At 38.8% G+C, this 27,934-nt stretch overlaps 1 protein-coding gene across 5 annotated transcripts; it reads left to right on the top strand.

Moving 5' to 3' along the window:
* The first annotated feature begins 109 nt into the window (after window positions 1–109).
* LOC131644762 (protein PHOTOPERIOD-INDEPENDENT EARLY FLOWERING 1) lies at window positions 110–27,934 on the top strand. Of its 5 annotated transcripts, none has more exons than XM_058915354.1 (21): window positions 110–330; window positions 459–550; window positions 3,122–3,202; window positions 3,296–3,403; window positions 3,521–3,601; window positions 3,694–3,782; window positions 3,879–3,955; window positions 4,097–4,158; window positions 5,166–5,301; window positions 10,504–10,602; window positions 10,671–10,741; window positions 10,826–10,960; window positions 12,179–12,214; window positions 13,258–13,326; window positions 13,421–13,483; window positions 13,572–16,647; window positions 21,412–21,476; window positions 21,566–21,624; window positions 21,860–22,625; window positions 25,484–26,004; window positions 26,899–27,934. In XM_058915354.1, the coding sequence occupies exons 2-21, from the start codon at window positions 491–493 to the stop codon at window positions 27,329–27,331; spliced, it is 6,087 nt and encodes a 2,028-aa protein (XP_058771337.1). In that variant the 5' UTR covers window positions 110–330; window positions 459–490; the 3' UTR covers window positions 27,332–27,934. The 5 variants fall into 5 exon arrangements, with proteins under 5 accessions (XP_058771337.1, XP_058771335.1, XP_058771334.1 ...); XM_058915352.1 differs by having other exon boundaries at window positions 3,879–4,015; window positions 10,504–10,581; XM_058915351.1 differs by having other exon boundaries at window positions 3,879–4,015; window positions 21,863–22,625.

The following is a 27,934-nucleotide window of genomic DNA, read 5'->3' as shown; positions in this document are numbered from 1 at the left end:
GTAAAAGCAAGCCAAAGACTGAAGTGCTCTCTCGAGATTAGTTACTTAAAAATTAAGATACACAAAATACGACGGCGTTTTTAGAATAAGCTACACTATCCACGTCACCTCGCTGAGCTTATTGTAATTTCCTTCATCATCGTCTTCTTCTAACTTCTCCTACCCCTTCCTTAGGTTTTTACATCCCCAGTTTCACTCCATCTTCCTTTTCCCCATTCTCAACCCTTCACAACAACTCGTTTTTTCTTCGTTTCTTCACCATCATCAATCGCTGTTTCTCACCATCGTTCTACACTATCCCCAACGATTTGTTATTCTTCGCTCTACAAGGTACGATTCATTATTCGTCTCTCCATAATGCCATGCGAAACACTTTCGAGTTTCAAATCGTGTTAGGTTATTCATCATCTCAAGGTTTTATCAATTTTTTTGATGTTTTTTTTTATTATGTGAAATAGGTATGTTAGATGCTTGAGTTGTGGTGAATGTGATGGCGTCTAAAGGTCAAAGGTCTAAGGTTGATCATGATTATAAAGCTAAACGGCCGAAGGTTAGTTCTTCTTTCTCGCCGTTTACGTGTTTTTTTGGTCTGTTTTTGCTTTTTTCTTCTTCTTTCGGTTTCATGCGTTAATTTTTCCGTGGAATGATAGTGTAGTCACTGATTCTGATTTGTTGCACTGTTTTTTTTTTTTTTTATTGTTTCTCTACTTTTTAGGCTTTCCTCTTTTTGGTCCTTTAGACATTTATATCAGTCTTGTTTGACATCGTAAACACTGACACCAGTAGTAATCTTAATAAATAATTAAATGTAGTCACAAGTATCCGTGTGGGTTTCAGACACCGACTCTGACACGGACACATCTTTTTTCAGAGGTGTCGGTGCTACAGTGTTGTCAACACTTGTGGATCGCAGAAAATATCTGTTTGTTCAAATTCCACCACTCTAGAGTGTTATAGAGTTGCTATAGTCGCTATTTGACAATACTTGTATTGAATTCCTATCATGGAATAATAGAGGTTTATTAAAATTCTGCTATACTATAAGCAACTATAGTAGCTATTTGACAACACTAGTTTATATTCAACAAAGGGTTACTTAATGATTGGATTTGGAAGTTAGGATGTGATAAAACTAACTTAAATAACACCTATTGCGATCTGTGAATTAGAATTGGTTGATTTTTAATTGTAAATATAGTTTTATATTGTGTAATCATTTGTATAGATTCTATTCAGCCTGTTAATTAGGCCCATTAGGTATAGCATAATTCAATTTAACAGTTTAATGCTTGTAGCATTGCATTCAAATTACTTTTTGAAATAATAATCATTAAGTCTATAATCTTGAACATCTTCCTTTGGGATAACACCATCGTGAGATTCTTGATCTCTTTCTCTAAAAAAATACAATCGTCCAAGTTGTTTGGGGAAAGAGAGTTGCACATATAGATGAGCCTCTCAAAGTGACTAACTTCTAGTGACTAACTTCCAGTGATGAAGATGTTATTCTCAAAGGTCAGAACACTAAGGTAGTACTGAAAATATGATAGACCAAATAAGGACAGATGTCATTTACTTTTACTGACAGTTATCTTGATTAGGGTTGTAGCCCGACATTCAAACCAAACACGAGGAACTTGTTTGAGCCCATGAATTCCTTCATTTAGCTTGTAGACTAGGGGTTTATGCTTATCTTCAAATGTACTTGGATATGCCATTTGTTGATTAAATTAAGGTCATTGATAGAGATCTTCATTCTTAAGGTTATTTAGGTCAAGCTACGACGTCAAGTTCATTATTGTTTGTGAACTACTGCTTAGTCTATTGCTGGAGACCTTTCTGTTGGGCTTTCTCTGGGAGCTTAGTAGACGCAAGAGCTCTTTGGGTTTGAAGTGTGGACTGTACATAGGCTCACTTACCATGTATTGGAATTTTACTTGTTACTAAAAGAATGGGTGCTAAAGGATTGAGCTGTAGTGGTCCATAAAGGCTTTGATATCATGTCACGAGCCAACTATTTCAAGAGCTTAGCTTGTAAAGTAGAGACACATGGGTTATTTAATTTTATATATCTCTAACACTAGATATAACTTTTCCTGTCAATCCTTCCTCCTTGTGCTAGCTTTGGGTTGAATTAGACGCAGTCCCTTAATAATTCTAAAATAGTATTAGAGGCTCTTTATCCAAGTGATTGAGTTAGATCCTTGTTGTTGTACTCTTCTAAATAAAAAGTTAAATTTTAGCACAATGTCGATGGGTAATTGCATTGTCCATACTTTAAGTCGTAGGGGGTGTTACACGAGGAGGGGTGTTAGATACAAAACCAGTCATTTGCTTTCACCCAACAACTTAAGCTTTTGGGATAATTGGTTCATGGTGACAAGGTCGCCAAAATTAAGATCCTACCTAAGATCAGAAAGGAGTCTCAAGAATGCAAATCGCATATTTTAACCGTGACTGTGAATAAAAAATAGCTTAAAATAAATCTGTGAGATGTCACACAGATACACCTCTGAAAATAAATCCCCTTAGCTTTTATACTGTAGAGAAAAAACCAAACCCAATAAGTAAAAGTAAAATAATGTAGAAGAATAGAGAAGTTTCGACTCAAAGGAAAAAACATAGATGTAATATTCGAAAAATTTAAAGGAAAAAAACTCACGAATGGTGTCAAGAAAGGAAAAAGTGAAGAACAGAGAGGTGCATTTCGCTCATAAAAGTGTCCTACAAATTTAAAAGAGATTTAGGGGTTTTTAACTGAAAAACCAGTTTTCCCCGTCCCTACCCGGAAATCCGTTCAGCTTGTGTATCTCTCCAGGTTTGAAAAACTCGTTTGTGTCTACGTTTTCACAATTCCCACCATTCCCACCAAATTCAGAGTTTTTTCACCCGCACAGGATTGCCCAGCCCTTTTAAGGTCACTAAATCACACAATCCTACGAGTTGGATCGCGATTTTGACTACCATGCATGCCGAGAGTAATTAGAAAGGAGATTAGAGATACTCATTTCCTTTCAGAACAAGAAAGAAACCATCAAAAGGGAAAATTTTATTTGTTTATTTTACTACAATATAGCTCTCTTCCCTTTTTATTTTTTTAAATTGAATTTTGCCATGTCAGGCTCTTGAAGCTCCAAAGGATCCTAGACGACCCAAAACTCATTGGGACCATGTTTTAGAAGAGATGGTGTGGCTGTCAAAGGTACTTACTTGTTTCAACCTCAACACCTGAAATGATTGTTGCAGCAACATTTTATTTTATATGATTTTGTTTGCTATACTTTTTGATTTGCAGGACTTCGAGTCAGAAAGGAAATGGAAATTAGCTCAGGCAAAGAAAGTTTCTTTAAAAGCCAGCAAAGGCATGTTAGATCAGGCTACAAGAGGTGAAAAGAAGATGAAGGTTCTGATTTCTCCTCTATAAATAAATTAATTTACAGAAAGCATGTTATGGTCACTGTGCACTTGTTTCTTTTAATCCCACTGTTCTGTTGTGTGATGAGAACTGCATCTTGTACAGGAAGAAGAGCAGCGGTTAAGAAAAGTTGCACTAAATATTTCTAAGGATGTTAAGAAATTTTGGACAAAAATAGAAAAACTGGTAATGTGTTTCATTTAATTGATTTGATTGCTGGCATAATTATCATGGTTGCCCTTTGACATCCATCATTTCATCCTTTGTTGTGGTCCTAGGTTCTTTACAAGCATCAAATGGAACTCGAGGTGAAGAAAAAAAAGGCACGTGACAAACAGCTTGAGTTTCTTTTAGGTCAAACTGAGAGGTGGTTTCCTTTTTATTTATTTATTTCGATTTTCTTATACAATAACTAGCATTCCACTTGACTCTGACATTTAATTTAAATTTCTTTTGTTTTCAGATACTCAACTATGTTGGCCGAGAATCTCGTGGATACTCATACACCAGCAGGGAAAATTTCTGCAGAGCATCACACAGGTATTCAATGCAAAGATATAGATGGAGACATCATCAATGAACCTCTGGAAGCTAATGTTGGTGGGTAAAGAGTTGTAACTTTAAAGTTACAAGTAGAAATTACTTATTTTTCTAACTCCACTCTTATCCATTTTGCAACAGAGTATCAGTCCATCACACCTGATAATGATGAAGAATATGATGTACAATCTGATGATGTATCGGTAAATTTGTTATTTTCTGAATATCACTATCAGATTCTGTACTTTCTTGACATGTTTGCCAATGATGGGAACTTGTCGCTTGGGAGCCCGGATAGAATTTCTACTATCACTAGTATTTATTTTATATCAAGTGCATGCTATCATCATTAATATGGAATGTATTACAGAACATTCAGGCGTCTATTGGTGCCATTTTATTCTGCATGAACTTTAAACTGGTTTCGATGTTTGTTTATCTGTAGAATGTTTTACCGAAATCTGTATTTCTTGGAAACTAGATTCATGCTGCATGATAACAGGAATTGATTGTGCTGTCTTTCTTTTGAAATTGAAATAAATCTATGATCTGCTTGCTAGTTCAGATATATAAGGTTCCATTACGCAGGTTTATTTTGGCTGTTTAACAACCAAAGATAAAGCCGTTTTATTATTTGTTTTTATTTTAAAAAACATTAAATCAGATATGCTTTATTTATTTTCTAATTGTGACATATTTAACTTATTCATGTATTATGATATCATTTGATTCATGCAGTCGAGTGAGTGTTATCAAAGAGCGACGCCATGGCCGCTATGGCGGATATACATGGCGGTTTTTGGGCTCGCTGCAATGGTAAATATCAGCCGATATTGCGGGTTTTTCTGCCATAATCCGCTATAGCGGTGCCGCTAAGCGGCTGGTATGGTGGGATTTTGGCTCTCCGCCATGAACCGCCATTGACAAGACACTTGAATCCACTTAATGGGATATAAGCTTGGCGGTTCACTTTTTGTTGTTAACTTACCATGTGTTTACTGAAAAAGTTGTATCTTTAAAAGAACATTATGCAATAGGGTGGGTTTCTGCATTTTCTAATTAAAAAAGTTTTAGTTTAACCATGTGCACTCTGAAGAAGTTTTCTCAACCATGAATTTTCTTTTGGAAATAAGCAACACTGGCACTGTCTCTCTCAATTGATTATCATGTCTGTTGTTCCACTGATATAATCTTAATGTAATGTTTCCAGGATGATGATGAGCAAACCCTCGAAGAAGATGAGGCTCTTATAACTAAAGAAGAAAGGCAAGAGGAATTGGCAGCTTTGCAGAATGAAATGGATCTTCCAATTGAGGAGTTACTCAAACGTTATGCTGGAGATAAAGGTGATTTTTCTTAATAATAAATATTCTATTTTGGAGAGGGATAGAATATGACAATTTTATTATGTCAGCCAAACTTTTTGTCTCTGAAAAGCTGCGTTATTCTCACTTAATGGAAGGTATTGAAGGTATAAGCTGTGTTAGTATTAGTTAGCTAAGCAACTGACAGCTGTCAGTCTCAATAGGTTACTACCTGCTATCACAGGTTTACCACTTGTGCTATATAATGCACAAGTGCCCTTGTAACTATTCAATGAAATGAAAATAGCAATTCTGTTATAACAGAAAATGAAAACTCTCTCTCTATCTTTCTACTTTCTCTAATATGGTATCAGATTTCTGAATCGATCCATGGCTTCCGTTACTCCGCCGCTGTCGCCGACACACTCCAATCTCGGTTCGCCGGACAATCCGCCGGTGCCGCCACCGGTTTCCGACGATTCTCGTCGTCTTCACTTCTCACTCAAGATCGCGCAGAAGCTCGATGAAAAGAATTTTCATCTATGGCGCCAACAGGTGGAGCCGTACATCAACGCTCATGATCTCACCGATCTGGTGGTTTGCGCTCGCGTTCCTCCTAAATTTCTTTCCGAAGCGGCTCGTCGTGCCGGATCGTTCAATCCGGCGTACTCTGCGTGGATCCACAAGGATCAGATGCTTCTTTCGTGGCTTCAGTCCACGTTATCAAGCGAGATTCTCTCACGCGTGCTTGGATGCACACACTCGCACGAACTGTGGGATCGTTTGTTCAGCTACTTCCAGAAACAAACTCGTGCTAGAGCGCGTCACCTTCGTGTTGAGTTACGTGCACTCACACTTGATACGCTTTCTGTTCAAGAATATCTTCTGAAGATTCGCACCATTGTTGATGCCTTGGCTTCCATTGGAGATCCTATTCCTCTATCTCATCACATTGATGTCATTTTAGAAGGTTTGCCTGTTGATTATGCTCCTGTTGTTTCTGTTGTTGAGAGTAAATTTGGTGTTATGGATCTGGATGAAGTGGAAATACTGCTGTTAGCTCATGAACTTCGCCTCAACAAATTCAAGAAAACTTCTCCTCCAGATCTGGTCTCACTCAACCTCACTCATTCTGTTGCTCCTTCTACGCCTACTGAAGAGCCTCCTTCTTCCACAGTTGCTTCCTCTACTCCTGTTCCTTCAACTCAGCCTGTACAGGAGTCTCAGGAGTCTCATTCCTTTAGAGGTGGCAGGAGTACTCGTGGTGGCAGATTCTATCGAGGCAGAGGTGGTAGAGTTTCTCAGTCTCAAATTCAGTGTCAGGTTTGCTCCAAACCTGGTCATACTGCGTTGCAATGCTGGCACAGGTTTAATCATCAGTTTCAGGCTTCTGCTCCACAAGCATCTACTCCCTATGTGCAACCTCAGTGGCCTGGTGTCTATTACACTCAGGCTCCTCCAGCTGCACCTCAACCTTCTCCTTATGTGTGGGCTCGTCTTCCTGTGGCTGGTGTTCCAGCTTCAGTTCCTGCAGCTTCTGCACCTGTTCCTACAGCTATTGCTCAAGCTCCAAGTGCCTTTGTGGCCAGTTCAGTGCCCTCCACTTCAGGTTCCTGGTTTCCTGACTCAGGAGCATCATATCATGTTACTAATGATGCCTCCAACTTGCAGCAATTGACTCCCTTTGAGGGACATGATCAGATCTATGTAGGGAATGGACAAGGTCTGTCTATTAGCACTGCTGGCTCCAGCTCTTTTCCCTCTCCTTTACACCCTCCCACACATCTCACACTTAAGAATCTTCTTCATGTTCCTGCTATAACCAAAAATCTGCTTAGTGTTAGTCAATTTACAAAAGATAACAATGTCTATTTCATCTTTTCTGCTAATCATTGTCTTGTTAAATGTCAGGTGTCTAATGCTACTTTACTAGAAGGTCATGTTGGTGCTGATGGTCTTTATGAGTTTCCTTCTATCAATGTTTCCAAGTCTGCTACGTCTCCTTTGGCTTCCATTTCCAAGTCTTCCAATAATGTTGCACATAGTGCTTATTCTATTTCTGTAAATTCTAGTTTGCCCTACATGTGGCACCTTAGGCTTGGGCATCCTAATACACATGCTCTTAGACTAGTTTTACAACAATGTAATATTCCCTTTACTAATAAAGCCAATGATCTTTTCTGTTCAGCTTGTTGTGTTGGTAAATCACATAGACTTCACTCACCTACTTCACACACTGTGTATACTCAACCTCTTGAGTTGATTTACACTGACCTTTGGGGTCCTTCTCCATTTAAATCTACTTCTGGCTATTTCTACTATATTTCCTTTGTAGATGCTTATTCCAAGTTCACTTGGCTGTACCTTATCAAGCATAAGTCTGAGGCTCTGCCTGTTTTTCAAAAATTCAAGGCTATGGTTGAACTGCAGCATAACCTCCCCATTAAATCTGTTCAGTCTGACTGGGGTGGGGAGTTTAGACCCTTTACTAACTACTTATCAGCCTCAGGCATAATCCATAGACTGATTTGTCCTCATACTCACCATCAAAATGGTGTAGTAGAGAGGAAACATAGGCATATTGTTGATTTAGGGCTTACTTTACTTAGCCAAGCATCTCTTCCTCTCTCTTATTGGGACTATGCCTTTTCCACTGCTGTTTATCTTATTAACAGGCTGCCATCTGCCTCAGTGCAGTTTGCTATTCCCTTTACACTGTTGTTTCATCAGCAGCCTGATTATGGCTTTCTTAAAGTGTTTGGCTGCTCTTGCTTTCCTCTTTTAAGACCATATAACACTCACAAGTTGGCTTTTAGATCTCAAGAGTGTTTGTTCTTGGGCTATTCTACCTCTCATAAAGGTTATCGATGCTTAGCCCCAAATGGTAGGCTGTACATCTCTAAGGATGTGGTTTTTAATGAGTCTAAATTTCCTTTCCCTACTCTTTTCTCCAATTCTGTGCCTACTGAGTCTACTTCTACCTCTTTGGCTCCCAGCTGCTCTAGTCCTATTCTCAGTCCTCTCACTCCACACCTTAATAGAGTTCCACCTAGTCCCTCTTCCTCTCCTTCCTCTGGTTCTCTTTCTGTCAAGTCTGTTCCTTCTCCTAATTCTGGTGGTACTCTCTCTTGTTCTGAATCTGTCTCTCCTACTGCTTCTGCCAGCAGCCCTGCTCTCTCTCAGTCTGCTCCCTCTATTCCTCCTCATTCTATTCCTGTGTCTCACATACCTGTTAACAATCATCCTATGCAGACTAGAGCTAAATCTGGTTTTGCTCAGCCTCGGTTGGAACCTAAATTACTTCTTGCTCACACTGAGCCTAGGACTGTAAAACAGGCTCTTGCTGATCCTAATTGGAAGTCAGCTATGCAAGAGGAATTTGATGCTCTCCAAAAGAACAAAACCTGGTCTCTTGTGCCCTTACCCTCTCACAAAAATGTTATTGGCTGCAAGTGGGTATTTAGACTTAAAGAGAATCCTGATGGCTCTATTAGTAGGTACAAGGCACGCCTAGTTGCTAAGGGGTTTCATCAGAGGCATGGTCTCGATTTTACTGAAACTTTCTCCCCTGTGGTTAAGCCCGTTACTATCAGGGTCATCCTTACCATTGCAATTACTCACAGGTGGCCACTTCATCAGCTTGATGTCAACAATGCCTTCTTGAATGGCTTGCTGACTGAAGAAGTATACATGGTACAGCCTCCAGGTTTTCTTCATTCTGACACATCTCTTGTGTGCAAGCTCAACAAAGCTCTCTATGGCCTTAAACAGGCCCCTAGACAATGGTTTGAAAGACTGCAATCAGCCCTTATTCAGCTACAATTCAGACCCAGCAAATGTGATCCATCTCTCTTCACCTATTTTTCCAAAGGTCATTCTCTTTATCTTCTTGTCTATGTTGATGACATTATTCTCACTGGCAGCTCCCCTGATCTCCTCCAAGAGGTTATCTCCAAACTGAATACTGCATTCTCTCTTAAACACCTTGGTGAGCTTGATTATTTCCTTGGCATAGAAGTTAAACACACTGCTCAGGGTTCTCTGCTGCTAACTCAAACTAAATACCTCAGGGATCTATTGCAGAAAACTCATATGCTTGAGTCCAGTCCTGTTTCTACTCCCATGCAGTCTACTTGCAAACTGACCAAAACTGGTTCTGCAGCTTTCTCTGATCCCTTCATGTACAGATCTGTGGTGGGTGCCTTGCAGTATGCCACTATTACTAGGCCTGACCTCACCTACTCTGTTAACAAAGTCTGTCAGTTTATGTCACATCCTCTTGACACTCACTGGGTTGCAGTCAAAAGAATTCTCAGGTACATCAAGGGCACTCTGCATCATGGCTTGGCCCTTAGTCCTTTGTCTCCCAAAGCTGCTCCCACTCTTCATGTTTTCTGTGATGCAGATTGGGCCTCTGACCCTGATGACAGGCGCAGCACTTCTGGTGCTGCCATCTTTTTTGGGCCCAACCTTATCTCCTGGTGGTCTAAGAAGCAGCCTGTTGTGGCTAGATCAAGCACTGAGTCAGAATACAGAAGCTTAGCTCAAGCTACTGCTGATCTGCTCTGGATTCAGACCTTATTGCTTGAACTTTGCATCACTACCAAACCTCCAGTTGTCTTATGTGATAACCAGTCTGCAGTGCTTTTAGCTCATAATCCTGTCCTTCACTCCAGAACCAAACATATGGAAATTGATCTATTTTTTGTAAGGGAAAAAGTTCTGGCCAAGCAAATTCAAGTGGTGCACATTCCTGGTACTGATCAGCTTGCTGATGTTCTTACCAAGCCCCTAGCTTCTACAAAATTTCTTGAGTTAATTCACAAACTTAGGGTTGCAAGCCCCCCTTAGTTTGTGGGGGGGGGGGGTATTGAAGGTATAAGCTGTGTTAGTATTAGTTAGCTAAGCAACTGACAGCTGTCAGTCTCAATAGGTTACTACCTGCTATCACAGGTTTACCACTTGTGCTATATAATGCACAAGTGCCCTTGTAACTATTCAATGAAATGAAAATAGCAATTCTGTTATAACAGAAAATGAAAACTCTCTCTATCTTTCTACTTTCTCTAATAGAAGGCAATATAAACCACATAAAAATATGTTACATAGTGATAGCTAAGTTGATCCAGTATATACCTTTTTAAAAGAAAACCATTTGGTGTCTAGCTTTGCCTCAATATATATAGTGATTGCCTTAATAGACCATTGGATAATTTATTAGGCAATTGGTTTCTTTACAATCAGGAGAATTGACAAGGCATGAAAGTAGTCCAGATCGTAGTGAAGATGGTGAAAAAATAGTTAGAACTGATGGTGTTGATGGTCAGGAAGAACCAGTATTGGGTATGTTGCCTTTTTATTTTGCACAAGTTATACTTGTTTCTGACATAGGGCATGGTTAAAATACACAGAAAATGGAGATCATATATCTATAAGCAAAATAAGTACAAGCAACTCCGGCACGGTCCCTGGTCGACGTTGTGTAAGTTGTATGTGTTTAATTTTACCACTTTGAATGGCATATTGAGTTAAGGACTTAGTGTAATGCTCAATTTTTTAATTTCAGGATGACAATAATGGTGATGTAGCTACACCAACAAACAATCTATCTCAAAATGAGGATCATCAATTTGGAAGTTGTAAAGAGGTTTCCATTGAGGCAGCCAATGAAAATGTTCCATTTGATTTTTCTGATGAAGAGGTGACATTGCATTTTTTTGGCAAATATTTACCCTTGATCGATTAATGCATATAACTTTTCTATTCTGTCAGAAAAGAAGAATTGTTCACACTGCTGGTGCTTAATTGTTGTTGTGGTATTTTGCAACTTAAACAACCGTCGTTCTTGTTCTTTTGTTCTGTAAATTTGATTTTAAAAAATATCAAGTCCATCCTGTCCTTTTTATTATTCAAATTATCTTAGTTTAGATGTTAGATTCATTGTCTATCAGAAAGCCCTTGGCATGGTTGGGAAAAGTACAACTATTTTGTATCAGCAATGTGAGAGATCTTCCTGTAATTTGTGGTTTTGCATGCAAGGAAAGTTAAGGAGATAATGTGTGCTAAAAGCTCTAGCACTAATGCAAAAATTGCAGGAAAATTAGGTTGATTGGAGTACTATCGGAAAGTAGGCTCTAACTCGTGAGACAGCCCGGCCCACTATACCCATAGGTTGAGGCAGGTTACCTTGAGTTGATTTGGGCCAACCCATATACACGAAAAGTATAAAAAAATAAATTTGGCACAAAAAACATGTCCTTAATAATAGAATAATAATAAGCATGTATCAAGATTCATCAAAACGTTCAGAATCTGTCTTTAAACACTAGCACTGCCGTGGTTGGTAAGAGAGTGAGTGTCAGCTGCGGAGAGGAAGACTAAGGAAGAAAGATTGTCACCTGCATGACATTGTCCACGTCTGTGCATAGCAGCTGGTTGCGGAGATAAGTTGTCGCAACGTGACTAAAGAGCGCTTGCACAAGGCAACACACAGAGGCCCTGTTTTACTGCCTTGGCTGACAGAACTATGGAGTGTTCTCACAGCTCACTTTTCCGTTCATCCCATTGTGAGGATGCCTGAGTGGGCCAGGTTGGCCTGTTTTTATAGCTCTAGATTTTAGTAAAGGAGCGAAATAGTGAGACCAACTATGTTATTCCATAATGTGGCTTTGAGATCTTTGACCCCCGTTACTTATATGTACCACACATTGCTGTTTCAATCAATACAAGCAATATTCTTCCTGCCTTCAATTTAATGGATATCTTTTTGATCCGAGTTTATATTATATTAACAATCTTTATCCACTTCCTCACTCTCATTATGTTTTACCCTTTTTGCACTTTTCATTTGCTATTGTCAATGTCCAACTGTTTACTTATGCTGACTGTGTTGTTTATGTGTCTTATGACATATTGTCAGGAAGATGGCGACTTTTTGTTTGGCACAGAGGATAAGGTACTAGTTTATGTGAGGACGTAATTGTCATATTTCCGTTATTGTTTGTTTTAATTCTTGTTGATCATCAATAAGGTAGGCATGGTTGGTAATTGCAGATGATGATTATTTATGTTGCAAACAATGCATGTCTGAACTGTTCTGAGAGTTTGTAATGCAACCACAACATTTCTGTTCTTTGAGTTGTATATTCTGCTATCTTATGTTCTGGAAAACTTCAGCATTTTATATTGAATTATGACATTGACATACTGTATGAAGTTATGAATGGTGTAAGACCATGTATCTCCCTGTTTTATTGCAAAAGTGAAAAATAAGAACTGCATATACTTTAAGTTTATTATTTGATACATTTAAACATTATCACATATATAATCTCGCAGTTGTTTACTTGGTGATAAAGTGTGAAAAATAGGAAGAATATTTTTCTGAGTGTGCTCGAGTTTTAATATACTCAGCGTGTACAATGTGGGCCAATTTGGGGGCTCTCATTGGGGATTATCTTAGATAGTTTTCTTTTACATGTGCAGTCAGTCAAATGTGCAATTTTCTGAGAAATGTTCATAGTCGTTGACAGCTTATCAATTATCAGCATATAAAATTATTAATTAATATGAGTAGACTGCCCAGGATCAGTGCAACTGCCCTATTTCTCAAGTTGGAACCCATCTGATAGTGTCTATTAGTATGTGCCAATCAAGGCTTTGCACATGAAGGGAACAGTTTTTCCCGTAGTTGGGTAGCAAATGAATGTCTAGATGTGATGTGATCACCTTTGCTTCGTATGTATTCAAATGTTGTGTATGACAAGTTTTTGGTAATCAGAATTCTAGTGTTATTCCATTATCCATAGAAATTTAAGTTTTTTCAGAATGAAGAATTATGTTAAATATAACTTGTATTGGATGGTATTTTATATTATAGAAGTTGTCGGCGGTTGAATACTTTATTTAATTATTTTGAAGGTCTTACCAATATACTTATTTTCGTTTGTTGATTGGCATCTCGTGTCTTAACTTCATTATAATGATTATAATGATCAGGATGATGAAACAACCTTATCTGAGGAAGAAAAACTGGACAGAGTTGATACAATTGATCCAAAAGATGAGGTTAAGAGCTAATAAGCTTATTTTTCCCCTACAGTCAGCTTTGTTTATATATATTGTTTTGTTATCCTCATGTCCAAGCTTTAATTATATGTAGATTGCATTACTACAAAAAGAGAGTAACATGTCGGTTGAGGAACTACTTGCAAGGTATAAAAAGGTAGGTGGTATTCATCTCTAGTTGTTGCTAATGGCTTAATTCATTGGTATTAAGACCATCATTAAATTTTTTCCTCTGTTTTTTTTAGGACCTGAGTGATGATGGGGATCAGGAAGATGAGTCTGATTATGAGTCTGCTTCATCAGAAGGCCATCAGAATTCACCGGTCCATGTTGATGAGGATGCTGAGCAGAAAGTTCATACTGTTTCTGTTGGTGAAGATATGAAGTCTGGCGAGCAACTGGCTGCCGTACAGACCCAGGCAGAAGTACAGGGGGAAGGACCTTGTGAAAATTCAGAGGAAAGAGAAAGTGACGATATAATTGCTGATGCAGCTGCTGCTGCAAGATCAGCACAACCAACTGGAAACACCTTCTCCACGACTAAAGTGCGTACAAAATCCCCCTTTCTACTCAAGTACACTCTTCGTGAATATCAACATATTGGATTGGATTGGCTCGTAACAATGTATGAAAAAAAGCTGAATGGAATTCTGGCAGATGAAATGGGGCTTGGAAAAACGATAATGACTATAGCTTTGCTTGCACATCTTGCCTGTGAAAAGGGGATTTGGGGTCCACATCTAATTGTAGTGCCAACTAGTGTGATGCTTAACTGGGAGACTGAATTTCTGAAATGGTGTCCTGCGTTTAAAATTTTGACCTATTTTGGAAGCGCAAAGGAGCGGAAACATAAAAGACAAGGATGGTTAAAACCAAACTCATTTCACGTATGCATAACAACATATAGATTAGTTATTCAGGATTCCAAAGTTTTCAAGCGCAAAAAGTGGAAATACTTGATCTTAGATGAAGCTCACCTCATTAAAAACTGGAAATCACAAAGGTGGCAGACACTGTTGAATTTCAATTCAAAACGACGAATTCTGTTGACTGGTACACCGCTACAGAATGATCTCATGGAACTGTGGTCTCTCATGCATTTCTTGATGCCCCATGTTTTCCAGTCACACCAAGAGTTTAAGGATTGGTTTAGTAATCCTATATCAGGAATGGTAGAGGGAGAGGAAAAAGTTAATAAGGAGGTTGTTGATCGCCTGCATAATGTCCTTCGTCCATTCTTACTCCGTCGATTAAAGAGAGATGTAGAAAAGCAACTTCCCATGAAAATTGAGCATGTCATATACTGTAGGCTGTCAAAGAGGCAGAGGAATTTGTACGAGGATTTTATTGCTAGCTCAGAGACTCAAGCTACTCTTGCAAATGCCAATTTTTTTGGGATGATCAGTATTATCATGCAACTTCGCAAAGTTTGTAATCATCCTGACCTATTTGAGGGTCGTCCAATCGTCAGTTCTTTTGATATGTGTGGGATTGATATTCAGTTAAGTTCTTCTATTTGCTCCATGCTTTTGCCTAGCTCCTTTTCAACAGTTGACTTAGAAGGTTTGGGGCTTTTATTTACTCATCTTGACTATAGCATGACTTCTTGGGAGAGTGATGAAGTGCAATCTATTGAGACCCCTGCAACTTTAATTATGGAACGCACTGATATGGCTGATCTGGAAGTAACTAAGCCTGGACTGAAGTGTCAGAAAAGGCAGCAAGGAACGAACATTTTCGAAGAGATTCGAAAAGCAATTTGGGAAGAGAGAATATCACAGGCCAAGGAACGTGCAGCAGCTATTGCATGGTGGAACTCCTTGAGGTGTAAAAAACGACCCATCTACTCAACCACTCTAAGGGAGCTTGTTACCATAAGGCATCCTGTATATGATATTTATCAAAAGAAGGCAAATCCTGTTTCATACTTGTTCCCATCAAAACTGGCTGACATTGTTCTCTCCCCAGTTGAACGATTTCAAAGGACTATTGATGTGGTTGAAAGTTTCATGTTTGCCATTCCTGCCGCCCGAGCTTCCCCTCCTGTTTGCTGGTGCAGTAAAAGGGAGACAACTGTGTTTCTGAACCCATCTTACAAGCAGCGATGCTCTGATATTCTGTCACCACTGTTGTCACCAATCAGGCCCGCAATTGTCCGTCGTCAAGTATATTTCCCAGATAGGCGACTTATACAATTCGACTGTGGAAAATTACAGGAGCTAGCAACTTTGCTGAGGAGATTAAAATCAGAAGGTCACCGAGCTCTGATATTCACTCAGATGACTAAGATGCTTGACATATTAGAAGCGTTCATTAATTTGTATGGTTATACTTACATGCGCTTAGATGGATCAACGCAGCCAGAGGAGAGGCAGACCTTAATGCAGCGTTTTAACACAAACCCCAAATATTTTCTTTTCATCTTGTCAACTCGTAGTGGGGGTGTTGGTATCAATCTAGTTGGAGCTGACACAGTTATTTTTTATGATAGTGACTGGAATCCTGCTATGGATCAACAGGCTCAAGATCGGTGCCACAGAATTGGTCAGACACGTGAAGTGCATATATATCGATTGATTAGTGAAAGCACCATTGAGGAGAATATTTTGAAGAAAGCAAAGCAAAAGCGCGCACTTGATGATTTGGTTATACAAAGTGGGGCTTATAATACTGAGTTCTTCAAAAAGCTTGATCCGATGGAACTATTTTCAGGTCATAGAACACTTTCAATTAAAGACACGCCGAAGGAGAAAAGCCAGAACAGGGGAGAAGTTTCTGTTACCAATGCAGATGTGGAGGCTGCATTAAAACATGTAGAAGATGAGGCAGATTATATGGCGCTGAAGAAAGTTGAACTGGAAGAAGCCGTGGATAATCAGGAATTTACAGAAGAAGCCAGTGGGAGACTTGAAGAGGATGAATATGCAAATGAGGATGATGAGCCCCAAGAATTAGGCGAATCTGTTTCCAATTTGAATAAAGAGGATGCATTAATGTTAAATGGAGGTGATCCTAAGGAAGATAAACCGCCCTCTGTTGTTGCCAAAGAAGATGATGTTGACATGCTGGCAGATGTGAACCAGATGGCAGAAGCTGCAGCTGCAGCTGGGCAGGCGTTATCAGCATTTGAGAGTGCGCTACATCCTATTGACCGATATGCCATTCGTTTTCTAGAGCTGTGGGATCCAATTATAGATAAAGCAGCCTTGGAATCTGAAGTCAGGATTGAGGATACTGAATGGGAATTGGATCGCATTGAAAGGTATAAGGAGGAGATGGAAGCCGAAATTGACGAAGATGAGGAGCCTCTTGTATATGAAAGTATGCACCTCACTACCCTTCTGATTCAATTTTATTTGGAACTGTTGCTATTTTATGCTTTTAGAAATTGAAGTGGTTGTCATTAAGATTATACCTCAGGAAAGGGAATTGTAGAGAATTGAATATTTGGTAAAATGCTTGAGTCCCTAATGCACTCAAGTAATTTGATTATATACACACTAGAGAGTAAATACAAGATAAGATTTTCAAGGATGTTGCTAGTTCCTAGATACATGTATGTAATTTTCTAGGCATAGACTCCTAGGTACATGTATTGACTCCTAAATACAAATTTATAATTCCAATATTTTATAATTCCAACACTCCCCCTCAAGCTGGTGAATGGATATCAATCATTCCCAGCTTGCAAGTCAATTGATTGAAACGATCAGGTGGCAAGCCTTTTGTTAACACATCTGCTAGTTGATGCTTAGAAGGAATGTAGGATGTAGCTATTAAACCACTGTCTAGTTTTTCCTTGATGAAATGGCGGTCAATCTCAATGTGTTTGGTCCTGTCATGCTGAACAGGATTATGAGCAATACTGATTGTTGACTTGTTGTCACAGAACAACTTCATAGGCCCTTCACATTGTATTTTCAGATCATTTAGAATGATCCTCATCCAAAGTAACTCACAAATTCCTTGAGCCAAAGCTCGAAATTCTGCCTCAGCGCTTGATCGAGCCACTACATTTTGTTTCTTACTTCTCCATGTGACAAGGTTCCCACACAAGAGGGTGCAAAAACCTGAAGTGGATCTTCTATCACTAATTGATCCTGCATAGTCAGCATCGGTGTAGGCTTCTATAGTTAAACTTCCACCTCTTTTGAACAATAGTCCTCTTCCTGGAGTAGCCTTGAGGTATTGCAAGATGCGATCAACAGATTGTAAGTGTCGCATTCTTGGGTCATGCATAAATTGACTCACTACACTGACTGCATAAGCCAAGTCAGGCCTAGTGTGTGCCAGGTAAATCAACTTCCCTACCAACCTCTGATATTGGACTCTGTCAACTTTGGCACTTTCTTCTTCAAGGCTCAACTTGTGGTTTTGCTCTATGGGAACACTTGAAGGTTTGCATCCTAGTTTCCCAGTTTCCTGCAAGAGATCGAGTATATACTTCCTTTGAGATATGAAAATGCCTTGGTTTGAGTAAGCAACCTCAATTCCCAAAAAATACTTGAGTTGTCCAAGGTCCTTCATCTCGAATTCTGCCGATAGTTTTTCCTTTAGCAATTGTTTCTCTGCCTGATCATCTCCTGTAATAATAATATCATCAACATAAACAAGAAGGATAGTCAGTTTTCCTTCATGCGAGTGCTTAAAGAAAAGAGTGTGATCTCCTTGACTCTGCTTGTAGCCTAAGTACACCATTGCTTTTGTGAATCTTCCAAACCATGCTCTAGGAGATTGTTTTAGCCCATATAAGGCTTTCCTCAATCGACACACCTTGTTGGATCCACATGAAGGGCCAAATCCCGGCGGGATTTCCATGTACACCTCTTCTTCTAAGTTTCCATGCAAGAATGCATTTTTGACATCAAATTGTTGTAATTCCCATCCATAGTGAGCAGCAAGAGATAATAAGATTCGAACAGTGTTCATTTTCGCAACTGGAGCAAAGGTTTCCTCATAATCTATGCCATATGTTTGTGTGTATCCTTTTGCTACTAGTCTGGCTTTGTAACGATCAAGAGTACCATCTGATTTGTGTTTGACTGTATAGATCCACCTGCAACCAACGGGTTTCTTGCCTTCCCGTCTATCAACAATCTCCCAAGTTCCATTTTTTTCAAGAGCTTTCATTTCCTCATCCATGGCTTGGACCCAATTTCTATCTTTCAATGCCTCTTGAACAGATGATGGGATGACCACAGAGTCAACTGCAGAAATAAAACTTTGATGCTGCAAGGAAAGATTTTTAGTGGAGACAAATTGAGATATAGGGTATTTGGCACATGACCTTTTCCCTTTCCTTAAAGCAATAGGCAAATCATCTGTATTAGTGTCGCAAGTGTCAGAGCTATGGGAATCACTAATAGGATTATGAGTTTCAACACTTACCTCCGGTTCTGGCAATTGGAGTTGTGTTTGGAGCAGGTCGGGCTTACTTCTTCTTTGATACACCAAGGTTGGCTCACCAGCCTTAGTTTTTGTTGGTATAGAAGATGATGGTTCCTGCAAAACAGACGACAAAGGAGGGACAAAAATAGAAGCAGGCGACTCAGATTCTGTATTTGGAGAAGCAGGATCAATAATAGGAGGATCAGTAATAGGACTTGACACAGGATTCACAGCCGACTCGGGAGACTCAATTGTAGGACCGGTAATAGGACTTATGAGAGGAGTCATGGGCAACTCTGGTAGGACTAAAAATTCGGAATCAGATTCTACATTCTGAATGCTCTCCCCCTGAAGCTGAGGACGAGAGAAGTAGGCTAAATTCTCATGAAACGTGACATCTTTAGAGACAAAGTACTTACGACTAGGAGGATGATAGCATTTGTATCCTCTCTTGTTTGGGGGATAGCCAACAAAGATGCATCTGGCTGCACGGGGGTCCAACTTACTTCGGTGTTGTTTATGGATATGGACAAAGGCAACACAACCAAATACTCGAGACTCGAGACTCTGCAAAATAGAAACAGAAGGAAACCGTGAAGTCATAAACTGAACAGGACTGACATTACCTAACATGCGAGATGGAACTCGATTAATCAAGTAGGCAGCTGTCAAAACGGCTTCTCCCCAATATGAATTGGGAACTGCCATTTGGAAGAGAATGGCTCGAGCAACTTCAAGTAAATGACGATTCTTTCTTTCTGCAACACCATTTTGTTGTGGGGTGTCGACACATGTAAATTCATGAACTATTCCCCGTTGACTGGTAAAATTTGAAAGGATGTGATTGGCATACTCTTTGCCATTGTCAGAGCGGACTCTTTTAATCCCCTTGCCAAATTGTGTTTGTACCATATTTAAAAAACTAATAAACAATTCCGGTGTTTCTGATTTATCCTTCATCAAGAAAATCCAAGTTGCTCGAGTACAATCATCAATAAATGATACAAACCATTTAGCACCCGAAATATTAGAAATAGGTGCTGGTCCCCATACATCAGAATGTATGAGATCAAAAGGTTCAACACTTCTATTGGAACTAGGAGTAAAAGAGACACGATGATGTTTAGCTAACTCACAAACGTCACATTTAAAAGACTCAACTGAATGATGTAAAAATAAAGAAGGAAACATAGACTTAACTAAAGAGAATGGTGGATGACCAAGACGTTTGTGCTGAAGCCAAATTTGTGCGGCAGAATGAGAAGAGGACACCGAAGACTCTGTCTGCAAGTAGGAAGCCAACACCTTCGAACAATTTGGTTCATTAGATAGGTAGTACAACCCTCCCTTTTCCTTAGCAACTCCAATTGTCTTCCCCGTGGTAAGATCCTGAAAAACACAATAAGAAGTGAAAAATATTACTTTACAGTTCTGATCACGGGTGAGTTTACGAACAGATATTAGGTTGTGAGAGAGTGTGGGAACATGTAGCACATCCTGTAATTGAAGTGAAGGTTGCAAGTTAACACTCCCAGAGCCATCAATACGAGCATAAGAACCATTAGCAACCGTAACATAACGGTTCTTCTCAGAGGAGGTGTAAGATGAAATCCAACTGGGATTGAATGTCATATGGTCGGTGGCACCAGAGTCCAAAATCCAAGCATTCTTAGGGATTTTATCGCAAACACTAAAGGATTGAGAGCATACGCTCAAGCCGGTCGTCGGTCGAGAACAACTACCAAAAGGCTTACTGACAGAGTCAAGTATAACCTTTAAATGATTCACCTCATCCTCGGTGAATGATAAAGAGTAATCAGCATAACTTTTTTTAGCCATTAGAAGCAAGCTAAAAATAAAAATACCAAGAAGATGAAATATTTCTCAAGAGGGGCCTACAAGACAGCAATGAAGGGTTGACAGATGAAAGAAATAAAGAGGGGTTTGAGTGAGGTGTTTCGGACAGTGTAACAAGGCTGCAATGAAGGGTAACAAGGCTGCAATGAAGGCAGAAAAAAAATTGCAATGAAGGGTAACAAGGCTGCAATGAAGGCGGAAAAAATGTCACGATGAAGGTGACTTAGAATTTACCGAAATGAAGACGGCTAGGGTTTATGCGGAAGCAAGTCTCTCAAGATCGAGAGCTCTGATACCATGTAGAGAATTGAATATTTGGTAAAATGCTTGAGTCCCTAATGCACTCAAGTAATTTGATTATATACACACTAGAGAGTAAATACAAGATAAGATTTTCAAGGATGTTGCTAGTTCCTAGATACATGTATGTAATTTTCTAGGCATAGACTCCTAGGTACATGTATTGACTCCTAAATACAAATTTATAATTCCAATATTTTATAATTCCAACAGGAATCATTAGATTATACCTCAGGAAAGGGAAAAATACAGATGAGACAGTATTCAAATAACATACCTCTAACATAGTTTAGCTGATAAATTAGAAGACATGCTTTAAAATAATTTGTAGACCGAAGCCATTTATAAACATACTTAACATGCCTGTCCTTTTTAAGTTTTCTTAAAAGTTAAAATGGAGATGACTTTCCATGCTTGTAATGTCTATTATATCCACTTATTCAGCTCTTTGTCACAAAAATTAACTTACAAATTTATTTGGTTTGTATGCATGATATAGTTGTGAGACTGAATACTATCTTTTCTTGGTCTGCATATTAGGCTGGGATGCAGATTTTGCAACAACAGCTTATCGGCAGCAAGTAGAGGCCTTGGCTCAACATCAGGTCTGTTGAATCAACATTGATATCCTTTTATTTTCTTTCTTGACTTCTTGTAGTTATGGTTTAATATGTTTGCTTTAATGTTCATTTAGTTAATGGAAGAACTTGAATATGAAGCTAAACTGAAAGAGGAAGCTGAAGAAGAGAAAAAGTAAGTCAGCACTGACTTTCATTGTCTCCTCCTTCACTGGCTTTAAAAAAAGAATCTATAAATAAATTAATATTCGTTTATGAGCTATGTTTACAGTGAGGGTAAGGTTTTGGTATAAATCCTGGCTTCAAAATCTGCTTAGGTTTGATAGTTTCCCATAGTTTGAAATATATGGAAACAAGGTAACACTCTAAATATGAAAATATCTGAGAAATCTTTATCTTCCATTTTCCAGCAGGACTCAAACACCAAATGATTCCAAGCTCAAGCCTAAAAAGAAACCCAAGAAAGCAAAGTTCAAATCTCTGAAAAAAGGATCTTTAACCTCTAGCTCAAGAACTGTGAAAGATGAGCTACGAGCAGTGCCAATGGCCATAGATGATGATGCTGCCACTAGTCTTGATCTTGTGACTCCAAGTTCAAGTAGACATAAAAAACGCAAGAAGTCTAAATTAATAACTGATGGTGAAGAAGAAAAGAGATTTAAGAAGTCCAAAAAGTACAAGAGGGATTCTCTTGACAATTATGATTCAGATTTAGAATCCAATTCAATAGATATGCAGGATGAACATGCAGAATCAGATCCATGTAAAAGTCTGGTTGTGTTGGAACAGAAAACAGTTGGCAGGAGTAAGATGGGAGGAAAAATATCCATCACTCCAATGCCTGTGAAACGGGTCTTTATGATAAAAGCCGAAAAATTGAAGAAGGGAAATATTTGGTACAGAGATTGTATTCCATCAGCTGATTTTTGGCTGCCTCAGGAGGATGCAATATTATGTGCAGTTGTTCATGAGTATGGTCCTAACTGGAGCTTTGTTAGTGAAATGCTTTATGGAATGACTGCTGGTGGGGCATATAGGGGGAGATATCGTCATCCTGTCCATTGCTGTGAGAGGTTCAGAGAATTGTTCCAAAAATATGTCTTGTTCTCCTTGGACAATGCAAATCATGAGAAACTCAACAACACGTGCTCGGGAAAGGCTCTTAAAGTTACAGAGGTTAGACCAACAATTTAACATGTCTTGTATTTCCACTTTTTATTATTTGCAGTTTATAGTGGCGATCTTGTCTATTTTAGCTTATCTTCATATTGCAAATTTTATTTACTGTTTTTTTGTTTGAACTTTGAAGTTGTTCAAGCAAGAAAATGAGAGAAAATCAAAGAAAGCAAAAGGAAAATATAGAAACCGGAGAATATAAACAGTAAATTTTAGAAGTGGCTAATTTTTGCGTAATGTTGAAAGAATAGATAACTATTTATAGAGGTCAAAACGACTATCTAAGCTTAACAGAATTCTGTTACCACTAAACTAACCAACTCTTGCTGGCAGTTGCTGCTGTGCACTTAAGTTATATATATAAGCTACTCGGGTAGTATGGTACACCGAAACTATGTTGTTAATAGCGGCTGGTGCGGCACGGAAAATTTGACATGGCCGCTTCCAAGTGTACCGGTCCGGCGCGAAATGAGAAAGCGGGTGGGGCGGCCATGATCACGGGTCTGGTGCGGAGCAAAGCGGGTGGCGCGGCCGTGATCGCAGAAAACAATATGTTTCCGGCAAACAGTGAAATAAATGGCGAGAGAGAAGAGAGAAAAGAGAGCATAGCAGTGAAATAGATCGCGATAGAAAAGAGAGAAGAGAGATCTTGTGATTCTGAAGAGAGATCATGCGATAGAGAGCATATCAGTAACAGCAAGGAGAGAGAGAGAATGCTGTTTTTTTTCTTTACTTGAAAATTACAAGAATGTTGCGCGGCAGCGCTTTTACAACTTCACAGAGCTTCTCTCTCATGCTCATATGCTCATAATTTAGAGTTTGGTTAATAATCATGGGCCCCAGTTTTTTATTGTTGTTTTTGTTTTGTTTTTTGGGCCATAAGCCCAAGTAGTTGTGTCATTTCCTAAACACCACCCCCTCACTATAATTTGAACACTCTTGTTTTTTATTTTCATTTTGTATATAAAATATATACTATTAATTAATAAAAAATATAAATAGTCAAATAGCGACCGTGCCGTTCCCCTCTTCCGCGCCGCTCCCATTTTGGGGTTGACCGCGCCGCTTTCCGAGATTAACAACATAGCATCGAAATATAAATAGGTGTAAATGGCAGAAAGTCTGACTTTGATGAAAAAGCTTGATATTTCTGTTCAAGCACTCATCCATGACCTCTTTTTTGTTCAAGAAAAGGTCAGCAGCAAGAGCCTTTATGTTTTACACATCTCATCTGAAAATTAGTGTGCTGGCTTGGCCTATGATACATTTAATACTAACAAAACAGCTGTCCCTTCATGGCTTGGCCTTAGGGCCTTAGGGTCATAGATGTCAGTCATGCCCAACTTGAATCTGAATTTTTCTTAGTTGGCTCTCTGAAGTGCCTTGGTCAAGATGCCAGCGTTTTGGTGACATGAGGGTGTGTGCTGAATGGAAATTAACCCATTATCAATCCTCTCCTCGATGAAATGCCTATCAATTTCCACGTGTAAGTAGCTTTTGATCTCATCTATCGCTGAAGTGTCGTCCATATTTGAGTAGGTTTCCTTGGCTGCAGTCCAGGTTTCTACACCAGTATTCTAGTACATGAAATTTACGCTTGACTCATTTCTCATAGAGTTGAGTAATCATGATATAACCAAACTATTCTCAAGTTTCCACTTTATGTAGTTTGGATCAGACTTTGCTGGCTGTTTAGCCTCTCGCCAGTGATGTAGTCGTCTCCACCTTTTCTTTGAAGGAAGATGTGGACAGTTATGGCCCATCATAGTTTATAGTTTTAGCCATTAAATTTGTATCCAGTATTGGGAATTGCTTTGGCAAACATGACAGTGTTTCTAGCCGCTGCCTTTGGGCCGGCATCAGAGATACATGAGCTGCTCAGATCCATGAGAAACTTTTTTTTCTCTTATCACTGATCAAAACTACTGCTGATACCATGTGAAATTCTCCGCATTTCCTATGAATGACAAAAATACATGAGGGTATAAATAGTCTTGGGAATATAATCAAATATGGAGACTAATTAAATCCTATATTGACAAGAAAAGAAACATTATATATGATTGTAAATGGAAAACTATTATCCCTATAATACAACTAAATGACTAATAATAACACTAGAACTCTGATAGTGATACCTTATTAAGATTTGCGTTGAGTCTAACTCAACTTTACAAAAAAAAAATATTAAGGCGACGATTGCCCCTACTACTTATAAGTACATTGTCAAGTCATATCTCATCCAATGGGAGACTCTTAATATAAGCAAATCCTCCTATCCACGTGTTCTTAGTAAGGCAGATTACATGATACAATCCATGGAGAGCCTCTTGCCCTCTAAAACTCTCAGCAACTGAAAGTTGTACATACCCTTAAACTCCTCATCCCACTTACAAAGCATGGTATTAGCCAATGATGATGTCCCCTAAATCCTCCTTGCTCCCGCCAATTTAAAGAGCTTCTTGGCTTTACAATTAAGGTGAACCTCTGCTCAACAGTATTGGATTTAACTAGAGTTGGTTATAATTTACGAAGGAAGAACAAGATCAGAAGTTCCCAGCTATGGAGGAAATCTCATTTCCTATAAGACCAGTACATATACTAATGACAGCTTTATGACTAATTGGCACCTCCTTGCTTCTTTCACGTCTATCAATTCTATTGTAGTTGAATCATAGTTCAGAATATCAAAGTAGTACAAAGACTTACTTAGAGTTTCTCTCTATTTTTTCCTTGAATCTATGAGATTCATAGAATTCTAACACATCTAAATAATTTTTTATTCGTTCTCAAGCTATTTTTCTCTTACCTCTATATGCTTTCTTCTTGTCAATCTGTAACATGATTTCTTTTTGCAGGATAACATTCAAATGTTGTTAGATGTTGCTTCTGAACAGGCAAATAGAGAGTTATTACTGCAGAAGCACTTTTTTGCGTTGCTTTCTGCCGCCCGGAAGGTGGCATCACATGTTGACCGCAGACAAAATCCGCATGCCACTAGCAATGGTCTCTATTTTGACCAAACTTTCTTTACTTCAATTGGCCAGCATTCACAATATCCCCTGAACAAACCCTCCGAAAGGACAACATTTGCTAATTCGGCCCAGAGCAAGAAGTTACTGGCAGCTGCACTGGAAGACATGAGTAGGCCAGAGAATGACAAAACATTCCTCTCTAACCAGGGTGAAGGCATGCCGGTGAGTGCAGATCAGGTGGATATTACCCTGGAGTTCCCGAAAGAGGAAAGTGATTCCTTATCCTCATTTCCATCTGTTATAAAGTTATCAATAAAAGGGGATGAAGCACCGCCATCTTTAAATAAGCACACAAGAGATGATCATCTTAAAAATTGTTTTTCTGCTGCTGAGAATCGTTTCAGGTATGGCTGAATGCTTGTAATGGGTTTTGGTTTGTGGTATTATGTGTCAATCAAGTTTGGAGTTATTTTATTTTATTACCAACAAATATTTGGTCCAGTGGCCTGGTCTGTCCAAATCTCACAAAGAACACTGTTTTTCCATCAAGATCGTTATCAAATTATTTTCTAATAATTTTAGATTCTTGTGAGTTTCTGGGACCCGGTTCACTTAGGTATTTGATTTCCAAGAAAGTGTCATTTCACAGAACAGTTGACGTATTCATATTATAATCTTTAAATTTGGTCTTTTTTCTTGGTTCTTCTGTTGAAATGTATGAATCAGTATTTATATAAAAATTTAATAGGATGTGACAACAGGATTGATGTTGGTGATTGGAGATTGATATACACTTTCGACTATAAACTTTTTATATTTAATTTCTGTTGCATTGATCTGTTGAAGAAATACTGTGGAGTTTTGACCAGTGTTTTTAACTTTACACTTTGCAGTCATAATTTTCTTGTCTTGTAGTTAGCACAGTCTAGTTGATTACTCTTTGTTTGTCTTGCTGAAACAAAATTCCCCTGATTCATATTATAATCTGTATCCAAGTGTGTGAATGATCCAATGAAGTGTATGTTCTATTATGCTACTTCAGAGTTGAGACTTCATTGAGTTTCTCTTATAAATTTACACTTGTGAATGTGTACGTGAAATAAATCTTCATTGTTGCAGTTGGCGATTGTTTACCTCATAAAAAAATTGCTATTGAAAAAATGCAGTTTTATCAATCTGTCAATAAATGCTAAAATTTGTTTCCCCTGATGCTTAGTTTATGAAGCATTTATTTTTTTTTCTTTGCTACTGTTGGAGTTGCTTATGGTGTTTCTCATTTTTGTTTTTTTCTCCCTCAGGGAGGTAACGAGAGCTTGTGAAGAAGACAGATCTGGATGGGCTTCATCCACATTCCCAACAAATGATGCAAAGTCTCGACCTGGATCCAGGATACAATCTTCTGGAAAGCAAAGGTCTTCCATCTCCGATGTTACTAAGCCGTCTAGGGGAAAGACCAAAAGAGCTTCAGTGGATTCTAGTGAAATGCATCGCCGTCAAGCTGAACCATTATTCCCGCCAATGCCATTGCTTCCTGAACTGGCATTGGATCTCCCTTCATCTTCTATTAGTGAGTTTGGGTTTAACACGGATAGAAATCTCCCCTTTGATTTGAATGAGGAAAGTTCATTGGAAAGGGAAAATTTTGGAGTCATCCCACATGATTATATAGCTGAATTAATCTCAGACCTTGATGATTGTACAACATTCCCTGAGTATACTGATATTAGATAAGGACCAAAACAAGCCCGAAATGCAGTTTTAAATGACTCTTTACTGCTAAAGTACTGACACACTTGACAAGTTAGTTTTGGTCAGTTCACGACTTACTGTGGGATATGATTGAAAATCTGCGTTCTTAAAGTGCTTTTGTGGGCATGCCATTTTTTGGAGACATACAAAACCAGGTCAAAGTGAACTTGACTTTGCAGCTCAATTACTGATGTTATCTTGGTTGTGAAGTCTGGCAAAGCTAACGACGCGGTAATATATGGAGATGTAAAATGCTGTCAGTTTAAGTTCCTGGGATTTCTGTGTTGGTTTGCTGTCTCCAGGTCAAATTTAACAGTCACATTTACCCATAGGAACAACGTAGATACTGATTGACATAAATGAAAAGGTTTGAAGCCTTCATTTATTTTTGATCACCCCTACCACGGCACACATGATGTGTCCGAGTCGTGCATGCACGCGTACATAAGTTCTTAGTCGGGGGCATGCTTCCGGTTTAGTTCAAATTAGTCATGTAGTGATTGTTCATAAATCTCATTTAGGCCAGTCTTGAATTATTTTAATTTTAACATGAAAAAATGAGTTATATCAGTTGGTCATTTAATA

This window comes from Vicia villosa, linkage group LG1 (genome assembly GCF_029867415.1).
Source record: "Vicia villosa cultivar HV-30 ecotype Madison, WI linkage group LG1, Vvil1.0, whole genome shotgun sequence".
Classification (NCBI taxonomy): Eukaryota; Viridiplantae; Streptophyta; class Magnoliopsida; order Fabales; family Fabaceae; genus Vicia; species Vicia villosa.
This window is presented reverse-complemented; position numbering and strand designations above follow the sequence as displayed.